At 35.8% G+C, this 26052-nt stretch overlaps 1 protein-coding gene across 1 annotated transcript in view; it reads left to right on the forward strand.

Annotated features, from left to right (window-relative positions):
- The first annotated feature begins 4213 nt into the window (after positions 1-4213).
- MS3_00008551 (uncharacterized protein) overlaps positions 4214-26052 on the forward strand; it is a 69053-nt gene continuing 47214 nt past the window's right edge. Inside the window, exons 1-8 of the mRNA XM_051216883.1 lie at positions 4214-4569; positions 7922-8003; positions 8883-9051; positions 13375-13445; positions 18047-18166; positions 22156-22301; positions 23506-23569; positions 24563-24839. Coding sequence (XP_051065513.1) covers positions 4292-4569; positions 7922-8003; positions 8883-9051; positions 13375-13445; positions 18047-18166; positions 22156-22301; positions 23506-23569; positions 24563-24839 — 1207 coding nt within the window. The 5' untranslated portion in view covers positions 4214-4291. The remainder of the gene's footprint in view (positions 4570-7921; positions 8004-8882; positions 9052-13374; positions 13446-18046; positions 18167-22155; positions 22302-23505; positions 23570-24562; positions 24840-26052) is intronic.

Below are 26052 nucleotides of genomic sequence, written 5' to 3' on the forward strand. Positions count from 1 at the left end.
ATTGGCGACCTATCGACCAACCGTGATGACGATCGATGAAGCCACCGAACCTAATCGACAAGATAGCCTTCAAAGTGCCGCGGCTATTAGAGAGTTCCCTGGCCGGGCAGCCGACTTCCACATGGAACGGACGGTCGTCAAGGGACAACTATCGAGACCAGCAAACGGAATGCTTCTACTGCAGACGTTTCGGCAAAAATGCCAAGAAATGCGGCCATAACCGCGTGAAAAACAGAGGTTAGCAGTGTCGTTTGCATATATCGTCTTGCTATGTTAAACATTTGCGCCCTGTTACTATTAGGGGTATAGTGCAAAGTACTGAGATTAATATGCTATTAGATACAGGAGCTTCAGTATCCTTGATCAAGGAAGACCTCTTGCAGAAACTTAACCACAGCACTCAGCGTAAACAATGCTCTTCTACCTAAATTACCGCGAGCGGAGAACCCTTGAAAGCGTGTTCTAAGATAGGTTTAGAGCTAACGATTGACAAGAAGCCTTTTCAACATGAATTCTGGGTTTGCCCCACACTGACTTGGAACATGATTCTCGAGGTCGACTTCATGTTAAAATACCAGGTCTCTATAATAATTTATTCTCAAATAACAGTTTGTTACATGAGGCATGCCAGTTTACAGGCAAGATCAAATTGATACAAATGATACAATATCCACTGTAGTAAATTACATAGTTGGGTTGATAATTTGTAAGATATGAATGTAGATGGTTTTAATCAGTACCACAGTTGGCGCGCTTCATGAAAGTTGTGTTGCAAATGTGCAACTGATGGTCAAGGATAGGTCCATTGAAGGTGGGATCTTCTAAATGTCGCAACCTTATGTCCCTTTGGAATGTCTAAGGCTTTGAGGATGGTCACTTCTTATTTAGTTGTATCCCGATAATTCTGAAGTGATGTCAAAGTCATGGTCCAACCAAGTTTCGGTCTCAGCTGTGATGAGTGGCCTCAGTTCGTCCACTAATACTCCTAGTTCATGTTAGAGAATGCTAAGGTGTGGTGTTTGGATGAACTAATGATTCCTTTGCACTTTTTGAATGCTTGATTTCGAATTCTAAATACAGTACCTTCGTTCGTGCTTATCGAGTACTTCATGATCCAATTGCGTTATTTCTAGGATTCTTAGTTCATACTATAATTCAAATACTCTTGATCATCACAGAAGGTCAACAATGGTGAAGGCGGGAAGAGTTGATCAGTATGGCATGGCTCAGCCTTGTGGGCCTGACCATATCGTATAACTCGTACCTTCCAACATTAAATATATTGTTTTATCCCCTGCCGAAATGTGTTCTTCAAAAGCACTAAACGTCGTATTGCTGACTGTAACCATATGGCTAGTAAATATAGATGATGATATAATTCCCATGTAAGATCTTAGAGATTAGGTATTCATATTAAGAAAAATCTAGGATTTTGGGATCCGGTCTATCATTATAGTGGTACAGATAAATGTGCATATAATTATTTTGAAGGACTTTTTTCAGCTTTCCAGCAAGACTTTCCAATTGTTCAAATTCAATCTACAGAATCAGTTCGCTTGCTCAAGTTGGAGGCTTACGAGAAGCTCCTTTAGCCCCTGGGCCCTTGTATCTTAGAAAATAGTTGACTGGAGTCAGTTTGTTACGAGTGACTGCATCCCACTCTATCCTCAGAACCATCTAAGAGACCTGCCAAAACTATGTTCTAACGCTAACTTTTGAGGGATACCGGGGGAGTTCCGGTCAAACATGGCAAGCTGAACTGTGGGAGCACATTCTACTTCCTTCGGGCGGCCAGATCTTAAAAATAGCAATTTGTTGAGAAGGTCCAAGCAAAGTAATTGCGGAGGGGAGTGCATCTTTAACGATGGGGGACGACCAAGACAGCCGATTATTTCGGGATCGTTTTCAATCATGAGCCACCTATCGAGAAAGGACTAGGCTCAGGACCAGTGTCTTCTCGTGAACTACACATTATAGACTTCTATCGAGACGACGTACTAAATGCATTTATTACTACATACATAAAAATTAACACAACACACAATGCACTGTCCACTACTGACTATCGTATTCAAGATTCCGCTTAGTTAGAGCGACTCACATGAGGACTAGAAGGGTGCAAATCTCACTTTGATCCACAAGACGGGAATAAGACTTCTATCAAACTACAGGCCTATCAGCCTCACCAGTATCGTGGTTACAATACTGGAAAGAATAGTCATTATGGTTGTCACGACCTTCGTGAACATCAATAATTTGCTAGACACTGAGCAACATGGTTTTAGTAGAGGGTTATATTGTAAAACTAACCTTCCTACAACAAGAGAGGGATGGATAGGGTTGCTAGATAATTGAAAGTCAGATGGTGTTGCCTATGTCGACTTTAGTGAAACATTTGATATGGCGCCGCACAGCAGACTTATTTCGGGGCTGGTAAGTCTCGGAATAACTTCAGCCAAAATAAGTCAAAGACTTCTTGGTAGGTAAGCGCAGATTTCACAACTTCTGTATGGAAACCAGCATATGGCAGGACTATTGCAACGGTGGATCCTAACCATAAAAATCGTTGAAGTTAAGCTCACAAGTACTGGAAAGACTTAGATTAAGTTTGGAGAAAATTTAGTTTTAACATTTAACAAAATGGACAAGTTGGGAAATCGCTACAGCGCTGGGGAAGCGTCGGAGCCATATTATCCTGTCTTACAGAGATTTAGGGATAAAAGTGATTCAATGTCTTAAGATCGAGGCCCACTACCGTGTGGCTGCAGATACTTTGAGCTATAGGATAAATATTTGCCAGTTTAGATAAATGTATATTAGTATACACAACATTAGTGAGATAAACACTTTAAAATTGCGTTAAATCTGTGAAGGTTTATCTTGGTTGATGTACTGAAGGCAGCTATCCATGCAACTCCAGAGTTTCTAGGTTTACCAAAGATGGGGAGGTTTCAGATGTCAGACTTCATTACTCTATTCTACCGAAGATCAAGAGGTTATCTGATTATGATGCATGAAATATTCAGAAGTGACTTTGAACCTGATATATCTTTCGCTTTCGTGTCTATCAGATCATTAAAACTCAGTGAATATAAGAGAGTCAAAAAGCCAAGAGTGAATAAACTACCATGGAATACATGTCTCTTACATCGAGTTATCGACTCCTGGAACATACTTCCGAAAGTGGTATTTGGGCTTTCGGGTTATCCATTTCGGAGAAGAACGGACACTTAAAGAAGCTTACTGGAAAGGAAATAACATAAGTTGCCGATCTTCTGTCCCTCATACATATATTTGAACTTTCAATTTGCGTTTTCCAGAGAGAAACTTGAAATTTTCCCAGGAATTGAGAGTAAGATGGTGTATTAATTTACTTCTTTTGTCTCTATTTGTTTTATATACATACGTTATTATCTGGAGACACCATGATCCATTAAATCTAGACACGGAAACTCGTCGAAAAAATGCTTATTTTACTCCATCCATAACCATCTGGATCATTTTAGTTTATATAAATGAGGTGTATGGTGGACGAAATATATCAGTTCCAAAATAATGATGGTTACTAAAAAAAGGTAGAGGGTCGAAAATATGCCGAGATACAAGTTAGACATAAATAAAATTATGAAACGTTACTTAAACTGTCAGAAAGAGGCGTGCCGAAATTATTTTCCGGTTTCATAATCCACAATTGTAAATAGTCAGTTATTCGAAATATGATTGATATAATTCAAAGTGTGTCTTAAGAGTAGTCACATGATGAGAATATCAGTGAGATCTGTAAACTTAAACAGCAAATATATTCGAGTTCTATTATTGTGACGGCTGATAAGTTAGAACGAGAAGTATGTATGTGCAGCAGTGTATTTGTAAGCGATAATCGAAGAGTCATGCCATGATAATACAGAATGGGAACGGAGGATCAGTGTCAAAAATTTATAAAACAGAAGTTCCATAGTCAGTAATAGTAATTGTACGAATTATGTGAAATCGCAAAAAATGAGAATAATGGCTAAAACTAATTACATAACAAGTTGAGGCTAACTGTCTCCACAGATGGTTAACAATTAAAATCTAGTCAACCTTAGTACAAGTATTGATCGAGAATGAACAGACGAAAATAACTACGTAAACTTTAACACTTCTTTTGTGTTTGATGAAGAGGATTCATCAATTTCGTTTGTAATGATTAATATAAGGCCACTCATCGCAGCGCAGTCGTGAAATGATAACGCTACGATTGTCATTTTACTTGTGATTCCTTTTCTTTTCGTTATTCTTATGGGCAAGAATGATCAAAATAAGTGGGAACACTGTGATACCCTTTGTCACGTGGGCACATACTCCACCTGACCATCAAATATCTTCGATTTTATTGTCTGAAGATGGGGAAAGTGTCGCCACTGGATCAGCAGATGGGCATATTATTCTATGGAGCCTAGGAAATTCCTGCTCATGTGCCCCAAGGTGGATGCTAACTGGACACAAGTCCTTGGTTTCCAATCTGTGCATCGCAGGAACGTCGCCCATGACCAAAAATCAGTTTTTCTTTAGCTATTCTATCAATGGGTAAGTTACTGTTTGCAAAGTATTTGATTTATTTGGCTTTGACTAATAGCAAAAGTCGGTAGATAATACTTAGGACGAATTTCATAATGTTTCAAGTCCTTGCTCTCACAGATATACAAACGTTTGACCTGAGTTGTTTCAGTTTAGGTAGCTTTCACTACTTTGACAGTCCTTTTAAGGCAATCCATATTGACATTAAGGTATAAGTTACAACTGCGTATTTCAGTGGTATGATCAAGCTTAGCACTAGATGTAATGACACTAGTGTTTTTCGAAGCCTATTGTTCAATGATTATCTCTGCTACTGAGCTACATTTTATAATAATGCAGTTCAAAGGAATATTTATAGTCTAATGGTGAATGCCTACGAATATTTAAGGTGTATATACTAGTTTTTGAGTCTTTGTTTGGTAGCTACAGCTGACGATCTGACTTTTTAAAGGAAGTATTCTCTTGTGATGACAAGACATGACTTGGTCTAAATAATGTATTTTCAATGATCCCAGCTTCTTTAATCTTCAGATGCTTAACCGATGATGATGTAGTATCGAACCTAGTAAAGCTAAATATGCTTCAGACCTGGCCATAAATTTATGCACGAAGAGTTTATAATTCAACACGGTTTAGAGCATTGTACCTGTGTTTTCACGCCCAAAAGTAGTTCGTAAGCCCATCAATCAAGAGATTTTGCGTGATTTATGCCACTGATATGATAATCATACAGTGCATCAGTTCACTGAATACTACTCAAACACTGAATAACCATAGTTTGCTTCAAGCTGTTATCTAAATTGATTTTGTCAAGCGGCGTCCACAAAAGTTCTCAACTTTTTCCGTTTTTATCCTGTTTTCTCATGAATATTTTCCTGTGGATATCACTTTTCTCGTCTGGCCACAAATTTATGTGTACTCCGGAGATATTATCATTGACTTGAAGTACACAAATGACATACTTTTGTCAGAGGTTTGTTCTTTTGGATTCTTCATTACAATGCAACCATAAATGAGAAACATTCGTTTCTATTTAAAATTTAAAATATTACTTCAGGACTGGTCTTCATCTATTTTTATTGTAATTTGTGAGCTAATCGATAAACCATTCCACTTAAACTGATAGTCTCATCAGCCTTGGTATGTTTGTGGATGGAAATATCTTTACATGACTGACTGACTGAGATAAAACCCACTTATTGGTTCGCAACTTGAAGTAATTATGGCGTACGCAAGACATCTCTTGTATATTGAAGGACGAGTATAGTCCACAGCTCATCACTTTATTACTCTATGGTTGTGAAATACGATCTATGAAAATAGGTAACGTGCATAAGTCGTAATTATTTAATTATAGGTCTTTCTAAATTATTACTGGTGTGTAGTAGAATCATCATGTGAATCATATTGTGGTTGCGTAGAGTAATCGGAAAAATTTGTACCCACCCCATTCTTTTACTGCGAGTATATTCTTAAGCGAATACACATAGAATATCGTTTTTCACTGTGGCTCACGATATATATATATATATATATATATATATATTCGCGTTCTAAACCAGATTTGCTTGGAACTGTTACGATATATTATTTTTCTATGCCTAGAGGAAATGTACTTTCATCAGTTTATTGATCTTCAAAGTATTTGTTCTCATTTCTCTTCTTAAACATTGTTTACTAACGTTTCTAAATGAAGTGTGACACATTCACCAAGTTCCAAATAAGATAGTTGAGAATGTAACTGGGTGAAGTTCCATAAATTCATTGAAATATGGATTGATGGAATGTGATAATGTCATGTTAAAATTAGACATTAAGAAAGAATTTTTAAAATAACTTCCAGATGCCACTATCTTCTGATGAATCCATATATTTTTTCAGGCAACTCTATTTCTTAGTTCATTCATTCTCGCAAGGTTTTATGAAGTTCCAACCCCATATACTTCTATGTAGCATACTCGTTTGTTGTATAATCGTTGAAAGCAACGTTATAAAGACGTAGGTAATTCAAATAATGTAAACACTTTTTTAAACCTTGAAATCTCTAGATAAATTCTTGTTGAAGTGAACCTCTTTTTTGACGACACGTTAACTTTAGGTTACTTCATGGTAACTCGTTGGTTGGTTTTTATGTCTTCTATTCCATATGTACATTTTCGTTGGGCTATCAGGGGATATGTACATACTTATTCACAACGTTGTAGCTTTACTTTTAAAATCGTAGCACTTAGATTTATCGGATGGCTCATTTTTATCAAACATGACAATATTAGGTGAGTGAATCAACTGTACTGTTTTGAAAATGTAGAATTTCGCGAAAGCCTATTTACTACGAATAAAATCTATTAAGTGTTTTGACTGCTGTTGAGGGGCAACTTGATCACTACTTGGAATTCAGTTCTGTCTTGAACGCATTTTAAGGATCAGTTATAGAAAGATTGTACACTTTAGCTTCCATCTTATTTCTCCCTATGAAATCTACAACAGCATAAATGCCGCTTTACCTGCATGTAAGATACAACTGTAACATAACGTCTCGTAAAACTGCTTTGATCTAGAGACTTAGGTTCAACAGGTTTTTAAAGAATAACCTATTACTTGACATCCAGATATCAGATCATAGGAACAAAGCTCTTCTTTATTATGGACGACCGTATTATTCACCAACAAATGTGTTGTTCATCCACCAAATCACTTACTTAAGGGTTATTATTATTTATTTATTTATTTATTTGAGCACATAAATATTGGTACAAGAATGCGCCAAATATATATGCGCCACACAAAACAATGAGGATTTAAGGGGAAGGAAAAAGAAAAAAAGGTAAGGAGGGTAAAAAAGGGAACAATAACGAAGAGATTGGTGTAAGGTAGTGTAATATTAATAATGGTAGCTAGCCTAGAAGCTAGCTCGGTTCGATACTTACTTGCAACAGAAGTTGCAACCAACTTGCTAACATCAATCCGTTGGTGACGGTCACTTCGTTGGCCACTGAAAAGTAAGGTAAGATTGGCGCAGACCGAAGCATGGTCAGAGTCCAGACACGTGCTCCAAAAGGAGAGGGAGTCTTGCACACAACCACGCTAGCGGTAGCTGATCGCGATGTGATCAATCTGAGTCCAGGCTTGAGATGCAGAGGGAGGACGCCAAGTGGCACATCGGCGATGACTGTGCCGAAAGTTAGTGCTAGCCAGAAGCAGGTTGTGGTCTGTGCACAGTTGCAGTAGACGGTCCCCGTTATCTGTCCTGCGACCAACAATTAATTACTGGAATAATTTGTATGGTTTTGATTACTGAATCTAAGTTTTATATTCGCTTTCTCCTCATAACTATTGTTATGTAATTATTCTACTATTTTAGCGAAATGGCTGTTTGGAATTGGAATGACGGCAAATGCTTAGAATTCAAAATGGACACACGTTATCGCCATACATATATCAAAGTGTGTGTTGTTTTATTATTCGTTTGTTATACTATTGGTAATTATCTATCTATTTCTTATACTTTTCGATAAGCTACTATTTTTGTTTGTTTCACTAACCTACTTGTTACTGTCAATAAATATCTAAGTAGTTGTTCATTTAGAGCTTAGGACACTACACGGTTTTTGCCAACTTGCGTCACATGTGTTGTAGGTGAGATATCCGTCTGCCAACCTAAGGACGAATATATCATGGAGCTGTTTGTTCTGTTCGATTTTATGGCTTTGAGAAGTGACCTTTAAAAATAATAGATATTAATAAGTCATTAGTATTTGATCGTAGATACCTTCATTATACTGCTCGCATACGTTTGGTAGATCGAGTGAACAATGGTATGCTGTACTGAGAACTCCATATTGTACCAAACATATATTCAATAAAGACATAAATTGGTAATAATAATGCTGAAGTTAACGATGGTAAATTGGTTAATAAAGTAGTGAATTTTCATCAACTAAGGTGATTAAAACATGCATTTCATATTATTACCACTTCCTACATCGACTGAGAAGTAGAAGTTGTAAGAAAGTTATTTGCGGTCAAACTAAGACGTAACATTAGCCAATGAAGTTATCGACTGTTAGTTTGAGCCGTGTTGTCAGACACAGACTAATTAGTTAGAGTCCGCTCCGTAACTACAGTCAGTGTTTGGAGACGTTGAGTGTCATAGTGTAAAATAAGTCACAACGGTCCAGATGCATTCATTTTTTATCTTCCATTAAGTCTTGAGCCTCAATAAATGCTTACTGATAATATTGATTAGTGATCAAATTCAAACAAAGGAGTTTTCTATTGCCCAATCAGTTGTTTGTTCATTCATCCTCTTCTTGTTCTTGCAGTCACATCAAACATGTTACCTTGATTATCGTCTACTATTTTGTTGTGGTCAATATGCACATATTGTTGTATTACATGCTACTTCACTGGCTGTTCTATTCACTTTGGCTTCAAATTCACAACCAGATTGGATATCTTCATTTGTTGTTGTTACACATCCAAATCAACGAAGTAAGTTCTTGTTCATGATGTTATTATAGTTGTCCTTGTAATTTGTCGCGCTATATTTTTTTTATTTATATTTTTGCAAGTTATATATTTAGTTTTTTAATTAATGACGCTTTATTTAAGAAATATGGCTAAAATCTCCGGCAAAATATTTCAAAAACTATTGTTTTTGTTAATAATATTAAGTCTACTTAAACTAATGTATTCATCTTAGGTAAATAATGTTTTGACTGCTGTATAGATATATACATAGTGTTGTCAGTCATTACCACTATAGGATCTAGCACCAATGTGCACCAATCTTAGTTGCTACTTTTCAGTTCAGAGCAGCGAGAGGAAATCAATAGAATGAGAATAATATGATAGTTAAGTAATGAGAACAGTAGAAATCTAAGCATAAGAAGTACAAATAAGCGACCACTACCTACCTCGACGCACGATGTTTGGTGGTATAAGAGTAGGTTGGAAGAAAGCTAAGGGCAGCCAAACCAAGATATAACATCAGTATATGGAACCACTAGCTATTGGATTGAGTTGTGTTGGTAGATTTTGTTGTAAGAGACGGTTTAATTATGAGGTAAAAACTTTCTAGGCTATTTTTTCTACAATTATATATATATATATAGCATTTTTATTAAGTATTTTGGTTTTACTGTTTTCTTATTAGCCTAGTTTTAAACTTTTATTTGAACCGTAGTTTGTTGCTATAGGAACTTCCGCTCATAAACTAGAACCAATTATTTCTATATCCAGGACTCCGTTTTCCCATCATTAATGTTGTTATTCCGCGTTAATACTGTTACCCCATTGGTTTGGTCTTGTATTTATATAAATGGTTGTCTGGAATTTATTAATCTTAAGCTGGTGAGTATTGGTCTTGCGTTCTTCCTTTTCGTTCGGGGCTAGTTAATATTGAGCCAACCGTCAGGTCCAGAGTATCAGTCTTCCAAGTCCTCGCTGCGCATTGGCAGTTTAAGGTCGTCTACGCGCATTGGTTGGTTGTAAGACATAACTTGTTTAGACTATCATGTTGGGATCCTCACGGTTATTGTAACCAGTGGTTGGGGGGGGGCGTTGTGTCATGGGTTATGACTGGTTACAGTAGCGTAAATGCATTTACTACCCGTTTCTTCTTAGATCCTGGGTTCCAGAATTATTCTGTACCTTTCGTTCCATAAGTTAGTTCTTCTCGAATCCTGTCTACGCCTAATATTTCCGATTACCACTGACAATGCTAGTACTTCTACTACTCTGGTATTTGTCTTTATGATTTCATTTCATTATGCTGTTTCAATGTGGTACTGTCAACTGATACATATATATTCTGATTTACTTATGACTAACTTATTATGCACTAAAGACTAACAAGATCAAAGAATGAAAAGTTCAAAATGACACTAAACTAAATACTTTGAGTAACGCAGAGAATGATGTGCATCATATTAGGGACCTGAATCTTACACTCAAGCTAGTGAATGTTATCTAGTTCTTATCACCTAGTTATTATCCTGTCCAATTTGCTACCCAATGTGTTTCTCGGCTTTTTTAAGGATCCATACTCATTTTATATGAGTTAGCCACATGTTAATGATAAAAGTAGTATATATATATATAATGTAACATTCTTATTATTCTCTTTCAAATGAAATCGAGTTTATGCAAATGTAGTCGTAGTTTTTAGCATTAGTTGTTTTGTCATTCAGTCGATTAAATTCTCCTTATACTTGTAAGTTTCACTCTTATTTTTTTCTTCCGGGTGTTAATTAGTTTTTTTTTAAAATTGAATCTTTATTAACCAAATTCTAAATAAGAGTAGTTAGTAAATTATTTTCATGCACTCTGATTAAATGGTATTACGTATACAACACATTGTTATTTTGAACAAAATCTATTACATGAGTTAAGTTAATTTCGTGCAGAAATAGTGTAAAATTAACAGTATTGAAAGGTAATTGTGAAATATGAACAATTACGATTCTTAAATTCGATGATTTGATGCTAACTGGCACGAGATCTAAGTTGGTTGACGCTTCCTAGCCATTAGCTCCAATCACCTAACGTTTGAGTCCAAAAATAAATAAATACCGAAACTAGACGGATAGAAAAAGTGTACAGATATAACAGAAAGCACGTATCTAAGTATAGCATAGAAAACACCTAGATTATATGAAGTTATCTGTTAGAAGAATCTCATTGTCTTATAGAAAATTTTCAGAATATTGAACTATTAAAAAAATACTGGGATACTTTAGTTTAATACAATTTTTAATCTATATACTCTTTCATTCTTGTTTAGCTAATATTGTATTCAACAGCCAAGTGATTGCAATTTTATTGTTATCCGTACTCCTGAAGTGTAGCCATTTGCCTGTAATGTATAGGTTGCCAATCTTCATCGTCTTGGTTGGTTGGGACATGTGTCACGTATGCCTCAACACAGCCTACCTCGAAGAGTGATGTTAGGTAGAGTAGAAATCAGCTTAAAGGAGTGTAGGAGTGGTCAAATCAAAACATGACATCAGCCTATGTGGTCATCAAGCCTTGGCCTGGGCCACGTTCGATGTAAACTACCTGGCTGGGCTCCGCGCAGTAACCGTGGTCAGTCGTTCGGGGCCCAGGTGCATTCACTAATTGTCCTCCTCTCGATCTTGAATTCCAATATTCCGTCATACACACCTTTCCATTCTACCTTATCAAACTGTATTCCCAGGGTCTAGTCTTTCTCACTATCGTTGATGAACATTATTTCGACCTCTTTTGTTATTTTCGTATAGTTGTGCTATTTAAGCGCGGCAACTTGGGTCAACGCATATCTGTGCCCAGACTCTATGCTGGTCATGTCTATCTGTCCCGTTTGCTTGTGATTGTTGATTTTTCACACTGCTGCCATGGGATTTATTCAAAATATACTGAGTATTTTGAATTATCTACTTGGAGAGTAATCATATATTTCCTTAATTGTGGAATTAGTGGTAAGAATTCATCTTCTTTCAAAAAGATTACACAGAGATAGTAAGGAATTCTTTAAAATAACCTATGTGATTGTATGATCAGTGTTCTGAAAAAACCTGCGTTTTATTAGACATCTGTATTTACTCCTTCAGTAAAGTATGAAGTAGCTTCTTTTCAAATGAGCTTTTAAAAAGTTCGAACTGATCTTCCTGAATTAGGTATGTCAACATGTTTTCATCACGAAAAAAACTTGCAACTGTCTATGCCGACAGGTTACCCAACTTGAACCAAAACACACTAATTGCTACCAAAGACCGGAGACAAATTTGCAAGTTTATTAGCTGATAGTGTTAAAAATTTACTGTCGACCCAAGCCTTCTACAACTGTTACCATGACATAGTGAAGTTCTAGCTTTTGGAGTTCTCCAGCATCATTGTTACCACTATTTGTAGTAAGGTTTTTTTACCTGGTAGTTGGGTCATGTAATGCAGTTAAGCATTTTGTGAAGTTTACAAACTTCATACACGGGGGTAGCGTGATAACATTTCAAACTGAAATACATACATTTCATTTTAAAAGTGCTTATTTACTAAGGTCACTTTTAGTTGAGATTCTTTTTGTACACGTTGAGGAATAATTTTAATCACAAAGAGACTTCAACTACAGAACTACCAGAAACTTATCAGGAAGCACTGGAGTAATGTTTTTTTGATAATCCATACACAGATTATTTGTTGTTTATTTAAAAACATAAACATTGGTAAAAAGGGACACCAAAATATGTATGTGCCACACAAATCATTAAGTTTGTGTGTGAGATGGTATACTCTCTGGGTGCTCAAACCAGAGCAGGCGGTTTTATCAGGGAGCCAGTCTCCGAGCCTTTGACCTAAGGGTCTAATCAACAAGAGAGTTGAGCAACTTCAGGGGATGCGTTCCCATAGCGGCAGGTCACCAAGAATAGTTTCATACGACATTTTTTCCCTCAGCATCCTGTCCCATTTGCACCATACTTTCGGAATTAAGATTTTCCGACTCATTTTGGTGAATCCACTGTACCCACCAATCCGGTTTGAGCGTCGGATATTCGCCTTTCGTCCTCTCGATCTCGTAAACAACCCCCGCCGTGAGATGGCAGTAAGTTAGAATTCTGTGGAAGTGGCTGTGGACGTGCGGTCATATTGAGAGGATTTCGGGGGGGGGGAGAGCAAACTCTCTACATCCTCTATCGTACCAGGGTATTCGGGCGATAAACGTACACATAACCATATGTGGAATCTTACCGAGGTTGTTTAAATTTTCGAATGCAATAAGCTACATTTTCACCTTCAGTGATCTTTGAATCTTTTTGTTTGTCTCTTTTTTGTGTCTAGACGAAATTGTTTTAGGTCTTTCATACTCCAATCTAGCTATATTATGGACGCTGGACGGTGAAGAAACACAAGTAAGTCGTTGTGTTCTTGTTTTATTGAACCCTGACCCCTCGTTTATTGTAATAATTTGTTGAACGGTTGCCTATTGGTCAAACAAGTTGACCTTCACTCAGTAGTTTGTGGGTTTAAACGCCGCTCCACCTACTTCGGTTTGAGTATCCAATCCGTATCACTAGCCTTGATACGAAAAGTGTGACTTAAAGCCAAAGAGAATACATTCTTACTGGTATTAGTATCAGTCAGATATATGGACACGCATTCGTTCATGAAGTTCCTGAAAAAATACCATTTATTTGATATCTGAATATGTATGATACCCATATGTATGGTTCAATAAGATTTTATTTAACAAGTGATTGTTAGTAAGTAGTGTACTCTTCACTCTTCATTCACTAAACATAGAAGCTATATTACTTTGGTGAAATAAGGACCAAAATGGAGGGAGAGTGAGAGATAGATCACTTTCAATAACCCTGTTATAAAGCATTTTGCAGGTTTCTCACTTCTTAATTTTCTTATTAGACAACATCATATCACTTTATTGATATAAATAATTCCTCAGACACATATAATAATTACAAACTATATTGGAGTGCTTAACAATAACCGAAGATCACGCAATACCGGATCGATCGAGGTGAGACTTGTACACCAGTGGATGCCGGCTCAATCGTCTAGAGGTTACTCATTCGTTTACGAGACTTAAATTTTCTGGCTCATATACCTAGAGGCGGGATTGTTGGTGTGCACAGCTGACCCACACACTAGAAAGAAGTGGGTATCCAGTCCTTGTAGGTTCTCAATGGTCGTCTAACGTAAATCAGTTCGTGTTCTCAATAAAATCCAACAATCTCCACAATCCGATACTGATAAAAAGCGAACACTTCTTGTGTTGAAGGGATTGAATTGTGACCAGGGTGGTTTTGAGGGCTGTTGGAGGTTTGAGAGAAGTTGTTTTTTTCTCAGTTATTCATACTGTGGAAAGGTGCTTCTCGAGATACCTGAAGCCAAAACCAATTTAATAGTAGTTTTGTCGACCACAGAATGTGGTCTCAAAATCCAAGGGATAACTGGTTGAGGCTAATCACACACTGACTTTGTGTAGATAATTATTTTAATGGCTGACCCCTATCCTTTGTGAAAAGACAGCATTTCTGCAGATGGTGGTTGTCTGAAGTAAACACTTTACCGTCATCATATCTTAGTACAGTTGGCAGTACAGCTTCGTCCTCGAACTTTAAGTTTGTTGCTTTCAGTTTTGCCACTTTCCAACCAACTTGGGTCAGATGGTAGGACGTAAGTGAACAAGCGTTCCAGCTGATACAGCTAAGTGTTATGTCATTACAGTATGTAAACCTGACTACCAGATCAACGTAACGGCTACAGTTAGGTCCCGTGTTCAACAAGATCTCTTTGTCTCGAAATATTTTGTCTATGGATAATGGATGATGCAAAGTAATGATTTGCTACGTTTGCTTATTTAGACTTAACATACCATCCTTCTAATTAACATGAACAACTTGTAGCAATCATGACTGTTACATGCCTACGCAATTTATCCTAACTTTTGAACAGATGAATTGTTTTGATCTTCCAAGTCGTTTCGTCATTTGTGTATGCGACCTTCAACATATGTATATGATAATGCGTTTGCGTTTATATACTTGGTTGTAACTTTCATGCTTATAAGTGTTGAGTCACGCTTGGTAAAACTGACTAAGCTATGAAGCCTTTCTCAATGCTACACCTCTTATTGTTTGTCTGTCTGCTTGTCTTTCTGAATATCCGTAACATATTCTGTTCGAACGGGGACGGTCTAAATTTGATATCGGAATCAAACAGAGAATTCATATTTCATGGTTTATTCTTCGTAAGCGAGTTATTATGTCATCTTGAAAGTGGTGAGCGCCAACCAAGAACGAAACTCCACTTTAACAAATAACTATCTCCAACTTCTAGAATCGACGAACGAATTCAGTACATAGCCCTACCCCCAAAAACTCCCATTCATGTAACTTAGCAGGAATTTAAGTACCATCAGGCGTTTCTTATTTACTGTTATTACAAATTTTTTGTTTTAAATAAAAGGAGAATATTGGTCAAGCAAAGCATTTATCCTTTTGTCTACTTTGTCTTATTTTGAGTTTAGTATTATATACAAATTGATCATGTGATAATATATATTATTTATTTATGTGAAGGTCTACAATGGGGTCGTGTGATTTATCACTGTATTCATCATACTATTTCGTCGGGATTGGTCGAGCTAACATATCACTTATTACAGTGTTTATCAGTTGACTGCTATGTTCTGTAGTGAGGGGGGGTTGATAATACTATCACAAAGATGAATATTGCGTAATTATTGTAATTATCAGTATGGGGTTGTGGAGATTATTGAGTTTCTGATTGAGATCATGAATCGATTGATGTGGTCTAACATCAATCGATTCATGATCTCAATCAAAAACTGAATTATTGTAAAGCGACCGAGTCACTACATAAAAATCTAAAGATGCACCACTGAATGTTAAAGTGAGAAGAGAGTGCTGGTATATTCATAAGGGAGTTATCCTTATGCCTCAATTCAAGGAATAACTTCTTTATAACACTTTTTTGTGTGTATGACCTGCAGGTGACATCGAAAAGTAAAGAACAAAGTTATGTGTTGCAATAGAGGAAAGCGAAGGTCATTTCAATAGAACACAAGTCTCAGGTTTACTTAGATTTCGGTGTGTGAATACGAAAATTCAACTTATAAAACTTAAAACCACGATTAGTGGGTTAGTCTGGACAGTAATAATATTAGTAAATAGGGATTCTGAACTCAGGTAAAGAATTCCACACATACTTAATGCTCTAAACACACAATATCTTAAAGTTATTTCTCAGAGCGCGTAAGGTTTGTAATCCAGAAGTCCTTGACTTCTCGAATTTATTGAGTTCGCAATCAAAATGTGACCGTTATTTAGTGACATTGTTGAGCAGCTTCCTCATATCAATATTTTAGTTTTTAGGTACAGGTCTATCAGGAAATAATGTAGATAAATTTCATCTTATACATCACATTACTCATGAGTAGTTTCAATGTATTTTGTAAAATGTCCAGTTGCTTTTAAAAACCAACTAACAAGTCTTTCTCAACCAAATCCTTTTGTTATCGCAAATAATAGGAGCAGTTGATCATAGAACCAACCAATGAATGGTTTGCTTTACGCTTATCATGAAAAAGTGACCAATGTCATGTTCCTTTTTTCTTTAGTGCCTATCAAATCTAATTGATAATGCCACAATATGACTACTTGTTTAAGTAGTTTCAGGCTGTTAAGTTGACTAACTGGTCCAAATTTCACGAACAACATCAGTTTCTTCAGGACTACAGGTACGCTTTGCTGATGAGCGTCAAGTAATACGAGAAATACGTCAGTTGATGCTTTCCATCAATTGCCCCCAACTACCAAATTATATAAAACAAGGGTAAATTTGAATGCAACAGATGGAATAAGTGTATAAGTGTAAAAAATGCGTTTGTTTATGTCCTACATAGTAAACACCCAATATATACAAAATAAGTTCACAAAAAATTTTGATATCTTATGGAAATATCTAAGAACACTGATCTGTTGAAATGGAACTGATTAGTTAGGTATAACTATTTCTCTACAGAGCTCACTAAGCTGATTCATCAGATACCATCGATCTTCCTCATAAATCGTACGGTTGAAATGCAAATAATATTACCACTGAACCACAACTGGATGTATATACTTGGTTTAAATAATCTGATTGGTTATATATATATATATATATATATATATCATCTACGACCTCACTGGAGATCTAACTCAGGACCTCCAGGTTTCAGTGTGCGTCCAGATCAGTTATTAGTTGGCATCCAATAATTTTCATTTCCGTCATCAATCGATTCACGATATTGAGCAACCATCTTCGAACAGCGTTTGTCCGTAACTGCCTCACACCTAACATTTGTTGAAATCCACCGATCACAACCTCTCACCATAATTCTATTGCTTAGCTTGTTATTTTATTTGTTTCTGAAGGTTAGTTCAATTTTTGTCATGAGCTAACAATAGTGATCGTAATAACAATAGTAATAGTTATAGTAGTAACAGTTTTCTTTAGCAAAATAGTCAAAGTTAGTCCTTCGAATGATCCTTCGCTAATCATTATTGCTTAAACAGAGTAATCTGTTTTGTACTTAGCGCTATACTTATGTAACCCCCTCTCTGTTCAGTTTAGCTGTCTATCCAGACTTGTTATTTCCAAATTTAATTATAGTTGTATTTAGTGTGACACCGATTTCGCATTTATACATTAATTTTCATTTTAAAACAAGGAACTGGAGAAGAAAGATTTATTACGAAATAGTTCTAGTTACTTCAATGTGGCAGTGAAGCTGAGCGTCACTTGATATAATCCACCGGAGAGCATCCGTTTCCTCAAGTTTACAGGTAACTCTTGCTGATGAGTGCCAAATAGCACCTTTCGAACTGAACTATTGTAATCGTATTTCCAAGGGTGATTTCATCAATCTTTTTGCTGTTCTACTATTTCGGTGTTTACGAACTTTTTTCACTTTCAATAATTTTAGGGTGAAGCAAAATATGAACACGAATCACGATCTATCAATTCTCCATCTACCATAATACAAGTTGATTGTTGTCCACAAACACCACGATGTATATTATTAGTTTGTTCCAATGGATGGCAAGTAAGTATTATAGTTTTATGGGATGTCTGTGTGTATTTGTGTCTGTTCATGTGTGATATGGAATGGTAACTCAGTGCTTATGACATTCGACTTTCAGTCAGTAGTAAGTTATAAGTTTGAGCCTAAATCTATGTTTGAGTAGTATTGCTAGTTCTTACAATCAAAGTGTTCCTCAAAACCCATTACTACATTAACATAACGAAACGAAGTTAACAAGATGAATCGGAAGCAAGTCGAAATAATGTAGTAGCAATGATAATAAGAAAGAATATGTTTTGGGAATATGGTTCGAGAAGACAGAATGAATTTTATTTCTGAAAGAATACTGAAACTCTAGATCTATTGAGAGATAAATAGTGAATGAATCTGCGTGATTGTGTCCAATTTTGATCTATATCACTCAGCGTTACAAACAACTGAGTAGAGTATTGTAGTGAACGAGAACACCAGTGGGGAAAATCAAATGTATTTGGACACAAAATTACAGAATTTCTTGGTAAAATTTGGGAACCATACATTAAATTCTTCATTGTCAATTGTCTCAGACTTGGCTGTTCCTTCGTTTCCACACCAATCACTTTGTTCTCATTGTCTTTTCATAGATCTTTTTAACCTTCTGCCGCCAGGCATTTCATTTTCGATTAGTAATACATACTACTCATATCTGTCGACATCAGTAGCACATACCACAGTATCACTAACTGTAATATAAATTGCGTCACCCAAAGATGACATAAAATCTGTACTTGGTGAATAACTTTTACTTTTTAAAAAAATCATTCAAATATTATAAATATTAAAGGTAATTATGTAAACTGGGTTTAAGATAAATTGCAACAAATTGAAAGAACATCTAAAATTGGAGCTAACAGATACACTTATTTTGATAGCTCAGATCACTACTTAGTCTTAGCTAAAGCATTATTTAAAAAACTGGGAGCACTGGACGGCTGTCTAGTTCCAGTATGGGACTCCTCATTAGTATGTATTCACATAAATTGATTGAAGTTGAACATTAACTCTGTTAAACATTGAGTCAGTGGTCTAGAGGTAATGCGTCCGTACGCCAGACAGAGGGTTCGGGGTTCGATTCCCTACTACCGGGTTGCGGATGTCCAATTCTGAGGAGTCGCACACCGGGACGAAATGGCCGTCCAGTGCTTCTTGGCTTTCGATAGTGATCTAGTTAATATCAGTTCGTGATCTAAACGATGAACTCTCTACAATCTCCGCAAGTCCTCCTATACAACTAGTCATATATTGTTAGCTACGTTGTTCACTGAATGTCCAAGGTTAATATGATAAACAAACCAAATACGGATATTAAGTGCAACTGATATATTAAAATTTAGTTAAATAGAATCAATTTCACAGTAATATTTTGTAGTAAGTTAGATACTGCAAGCTCCTAGTGTAACAAAAAGAATGTCTTCGACAACATGTAATGAAAAGGGAGAAAGCGGACAAACACTTGAGGTTGTTAATTCTTGTGATTGTGCGATCAAGCTCTAACTCGACCGGGTCCTGTTCGGGTAAAGCGCTTATACAATGTTAATATACTTGTTTGGTATGCCTGAAAATCCGGATACTATCAAAGGTAACTTCTCGGTCAGCAGTGTCAAATGCTGCCCTACAGTCAGGAAATGCAACTATAGTCGGACATCGGAATGTATGTCTGTATTTCGGAACTTGATGAAGGACAAATGTTTGGCCTAGAAGTTCACGTCCAGGTCTTAAATCACCCTGGTTTTCTCTTCTCGAGCCCTAGTTAAGAGACGGATAATTATAGAGGCCAATATTTTAGATACTATATTAGTCAAACTGATTTATCTTTGGTTTCCACAAGATTTCTTTATAAATTGGGACCATCAGTAATTGAGACCAGTTAGATGGTACTACGTACATCTAAATTCTGCCTGGTATTTCAGTCAGTTTAGTTACTAGAAGTGAACTACCATCTTTAAAGATCTCTTAGGCCAGTCCATGAGGACACGCTTCTCCCGTTCGCTTTAGATTACCTACAATCTTTTAAACTTCATTATAAAATAGGGGATTTGTTTCAATTTCTCATTCTTGTTATTTTGGAATAGTGAGTAAGCTGGATTCCAGTTAAATTGTTACTTAAAATGTTATGTCAATCAGTGTAATCTCTTCAATGGACAGTGAATAGAAATTCAAAAATGTATAACAATTTTCCTTAAATCACGTAAAACTAACGATGAAGATACCTTTGTATAGTACTCAAAATGTTTAAAATTAAAATGAAAAATTATTGTTTGTTTTCACAGTACAAAAGTGAGTGTTAAACGTAATAAATATGTGATTCTTTATACTTAGATTGTATATAATAAGCAAATTAACTCTATACTTAAGTATTAACCCTTCATTCTGATACCAACTCCAATACTCTTAATCCTAAATCCCCAAACCTTAGTTCCTAATCTTAACTGTAACCTCAAATCCTTATAATTCTTTAGTGGCCCTGGAATATCCGACTCCATTTTGATCGTATGAATAATTTTCATTGGAATATGCATGTCGCCAATCCTCGTATATAATTATCAACTTAACTCGCGTTAGTGAATAACAGAATTAAAATAAGTCAAATACGAGAATAAAGTTTTAAATACGTATATTTTGTACAATCGTTGATCAGAACAATCATAGAGACGGAGCGAAGGTAGCAAAACGGATTGGAGAAGACATGTTAGCCAACTCGATTTAATCAAGCGTTAATTGATATTTATAATCAGACAAAAATAAGTTACAGATATGTGATAAGCAAGATACGAAATGTACACACATACGCTTACATAAAAACAGTAAATGTTGATAAGCGAATAAGTGACAAGTTCAAAATGTGACTCAAGAATAATGGATATATTGGCCTGTCCAGAAGCTAGAATAAGCTATGTGGGGTTGACATAGCAACCGACGCTACAGTCATAACTTTTAATCCTTGTCCAGGAATAATAAATGTATGAACTAATAATCTATTTTGGTGGGATCAATATTCTGCATCCATATGAACGGTTGTATATGTCGTTGTTTTCTTGATTCACAGAAAGAAAAATATGTAGAAGTTTCAATTAATTCATTAACTATGTAATATCTGTTTATTATTGATTTTCCATCAACTCTTCACGTACGAAGCTGTTTTTTTAATGATTCGCTACCAAGTGACTAGAATTTACCGTGGTTCTTTTAGGTTTATTCCTATACTGCATACTTTTGTTTAGCAATTTTTTCTGCTTCGGAAGATTTTAATTCATACTGTTACATAGTGGTCAGAGTAACATTACTGAAGAATCTGTTTTGTGGTTGTTGAACTAATCAGCACACACTATTTCATAACTTTTCTCATTGTAAACTCACCTGATGTTGTTTACTTGTATCTTCCCATTTTTATTTAGGACTGCGTTTGGTTAGTCTTATTGGCATATATGCATCCTGAGCGGACTGCCTCGATATTGCCTTAATTCACAAGCTTTAAAAGCAAAGATGAATAGTGGCTAGCTGTGGAATGGAGGACGCGCGTTTCGTTCTATTTAGGACTCGTCAGCTCGATGTACTTGTAGTTCAGAGTTGATGTTCACTCTGGGACTCAGTAGCTAAGTGGATAACGCGATGGTACTGGGTTAAGAAACGTTTGGTTAGTTCGGAATCAGCTTATGTGTATGAAAATAGGCAGAGTAACGCAAACAAAGAAAGAGAGAGAGAAGCATTCGTATGATGTGACCAACAATGTCACAATTATCCATGCAAAGGTTGAATGGGTTCACATGACGGTTTTTACCAATCGGCCATACCATTACATGATGCGATTTTAAATTTGATTTTGTGTATTATATTTCAAGTATATAAGGGCCACTATATATTCCTGGTTCTACATTGCGTATGACTGATTAATTGATTGACTGACTGACATACTTGTAGCATTTTTTCGGTGTCAACTATGATATTTACTTTTCCTGTGTTTTCTTGTTCAGCTTTTCGATGCAATGACTTGTTCCATTAATTGTACAGTATCAAATCCAACAAATGATGTATTAGTTGGTGGGAGTTTCATTCAATCTAATGTGATAAGTGTCTATGGCCAGTCGGGATTTATTTATTTGTATAGCTTGCCAAAAAGGTATGTTATTTTGTGCGCGTAGGCGTACAAACGAAATAATTTTTTTGTAGCATAAATCACGAACTGATTTTAGCGAGACCACCATTAAAAACCTGGAAGCAGTGGACAGCCGCTTCATCTTAATATGGGACTCCTCAGCAGTATGTATACACGATCCTTCATCCGTGAATCTAGCTAAGATCAGTTTGTGGTTTAAACTATGAAACTTTTAGTTACCACAAATCCTCATACCTATAATGGTTATGTACTCACTAGTAACTAGCTTCAAGATACACCTCCTGGAGTCATGACCAGAGTAGTTCAACCATATCGTATGCGAAACACTCATCCACCACATACTATGCGTGATGGCTACCCGTGATTTAATTGAAGTTTGGTATGTGTAACACTGGATACAGGCTCAGTTGTCTACAATTTAAGCTCTTGCTCGCGTCACCGAGGGTTCCGTGTTCAATTAACGATTGAATGGTCATGGATACCCACTTCTTAGGAGATCTATGCTGAGATGAAATAACTATTCACTGCTTACTCGTTTTTAGTGATGGACTAACTAAGATCAGATTACAATTTAAATTATGAACGTTCTAAAATCTCCACAAATCCTCCTGTACTAATAAATTTGTAACGTATGAGAATAGTGTTCTCTTGACAGAAGACTGGATGCCCATTTTATCCTAGTATAGGATTTCTCGGCAGGGCTCATGCACGATCCCGCACGCGGGATCCGTACACGGGAACTTCGGTCTCGCTCGTGGACCTTTAACTTTTAGATCACCAAACCGGCTTCCAATAATGTTAATGTCCAAATTCAATCACTATATTGCACGACCATCTTCTAGAGTTTCCGGTAGGTAACTGACTCACATTTATGATTATCGAAAGATAACAGTTACATAACAATGAATAATATTGTATTTAATAATAATAATAATCCACAAAATAGTTCCAGGAGTCATCATTTCTTTAGTTTCACTTGTGATACATCAACTACGGATACTGTTAATACAACTTCTACTACTCTTGGATTTGTCTTCAATTAAGCGCAGGGGAATTGAACCTATATATATATATATATATATATATATATATATATATATATATATATCAGGTCCTCTATGTTGCATATAACATGACATGAAATGTATCAAAAATATTCTATCTAAACTATAATCCACATTTTCTTCTGTATTTTCTCTTTATTTAGCCTTATTATCTATTCAAGAGATTGTATTTGCACAGATGTTCCGGTGCATATAGCCACTTTCTCTGTAAGTGTACATGTATTTTATTAATTGGATAGTCATTTTTTGCTTGAAAATCTTTTCCTATGTTTATCTATTCTGGCCATATATTATTATAAAATTTGCAGAATAGAATGAATTAGAACAACATATGTCACCGAACAACGTTGTTTTCAATCAGATCCTCATCAGGCTTTACTTTAATATATTAAACCAATGAAGGCAGTTTTTGAGTCATTGGTAATAGCGAAATAGATTACATCAGTAAAAAGTACTAATTGATAGTGTGATGATAGGTGTATTATTTGTCATTGTGAAAAACTTTCAGATGATAATAAAGGCTTGAACCAATGTTTCATAGTGTGAAATAAATCAACAGCTTGAAAAAAATAGATACTGAAATACCATTCATTAGAATTATCAAATTACGCAATAAGAATCAGTATAGTGTTGTGGTAATTGTTGGTTTTTTTCCGGGGTCATGAACCAATCAATGTTATACCACCTTTGAAAACCCGGAAGCACTGAACGGCCATTTCGTCCTAGTATAGGACTCAGCAGTGCACATCCACTATCCCACACACGGAATCTGGGCCAAGGACCTTCGTTCTCATACGAACGCTTAACCTCTATACCACTGAGCCGGATTACGATGGTGTTAATATAATGGTGTTAACCATTTCAGCTGGAGTATCACTGAAAGCTAGTGGGAATTGTTTCATACTGGTACTAAATTCCTCAATACTGAGCACCACAATTCATCTAATGGTTGAACTCATAACCTTCGTATCTCGTTGTTGCACACACTCCTGATAAGTGCCTACTAATAGAAAAGAGTTATCCAGTACTCCCCAGTTATCAATGGTACCCCAACTGATAATGGATACAACCCACAACTCAAATTAATCTCTACATATCTCTTTCAACTAGGCCATTGTGTTTTGTCAATATTTTTTCTCCATTTTTTCGCTAAATTTTTTATTCTTTTTTCCTATTTTACATTATTTATGATTTGTATAGCCTTGTGATGTTAACAACAGTGGCAATATTACAACAAAAATAGACAAAGGTGTAGTTGATCATCATCATGTAAATTCAATAAATACTACTATGACTGTACAAAAGTTTGGTTGTTTCACTTCAGCATTTATTCATCCCAATGATAATAATCAATATTTATTAGCCGGTACTACTCATGGACAATTATTAGCTTGGTGTATAAAACTAGATTCATTCGTATTGAATATTGTCGATCAACGAAAGAAACAAATGTCATTAAATGATTCAATAGCGAAAAGTAACGTTTTTCTTAGAATGATTATATATATATATGAGAATTATTGTTTCATTAGGTGGTAGCTGGAGGTAATCAACAAGATCCTACCCGGCTCGACCTAAGTTTCATTCTATTTAGCACTCATCAGTAAGGTGTACTTTTAACTTCTACAGAACTAGTACTCTCTGGAGGATTTAATCCTGTATCACCCAGTTTCACAGTTTGAGACACTACCACTGAGATATTATCGGTTGACCTGTAGGACTGAGATATTGTATAGATGCTTGGGCTCTGAGTAGTAACTAGTTTCATGTCTGTCCAATCCTTTTAGTGCTAATCTAAGTAGCTGTTATTCAATCAACTGGGATTCTATTGGAAAAGATAAGCAGACGCCATTGACCAAGATTTAGCTTCATTTTGTGGGGAAGAACACAATATTAGTTGAAAATATGGCTTTATATATATATATTCTCGTTTCAGTCAACAACGCTTCTTTTTCACTGTTGATCTTCTTTCTCAAGTTGTTGATTTGGGTTCATTTATAGAAAGCTAGCGTAATGATTACAAACTCAGATAATTGTACAATATAACAATAACTCTATAACCAGTTTCCAAAAAGACCAATGATGAAACATCTTGAAATCTGTGTGAAGATTAATAAAGAATTCTATACTGTCTATATGAATCATCGACTAGGTATAGGAGTTTCAGGCCGCCAGATTTAATTTTAAAAGTACCCGATTTTCAATATTCAGAATAGTGATCAAGAAAAATTCTTTTTCATGAATAATTTCAGTTGAATTCTTGGGAAATATTGCATTGATTTTCAATCCAATAAAGAGTTAATCAACGGTGCCATTCTTTTAAGCTATAAAATCGTATTTGTAGCTACATTTTACATGTGTTAGTCTATTGTAAAATAAATGAATGTTACGTCATTAAACAAAATTCTCAAACATAATTGATAAAGAGTTTTCGAAAAATGAAAAAAAATGTATAAGACATATGTTGAAATTAGCTGATTACAACTTTGCTCTATCCGTCATCATCATCATCATCACTCCTTGGTCAATAAAAGCAGAGATTTTTATCAATCCCATCTATTCCGTTCAGATAAATAATTGTATCGAAATATTTAATAATGTGAGAAAACAGTTAATTGTGTAAAACAAATTCATAGTTAGCTAATCCACTTATAACTTCTGATATCAGTGAATATAGTGGATTGTATGAA

This window comes from Schistosoma haematobium, chromosome 6 (genome assembly GCF_000699445.3).
Source record: "Schistosoma haematobium chromosome 6, whole genome shotgun sequence".
Lineage (NCBI taxonomy): Eukaryota > Metazoa > Platyhelminthes > Trematoda > Strigeidida > Schistosomatidae > Schistosoma > Schistosoma haematobium.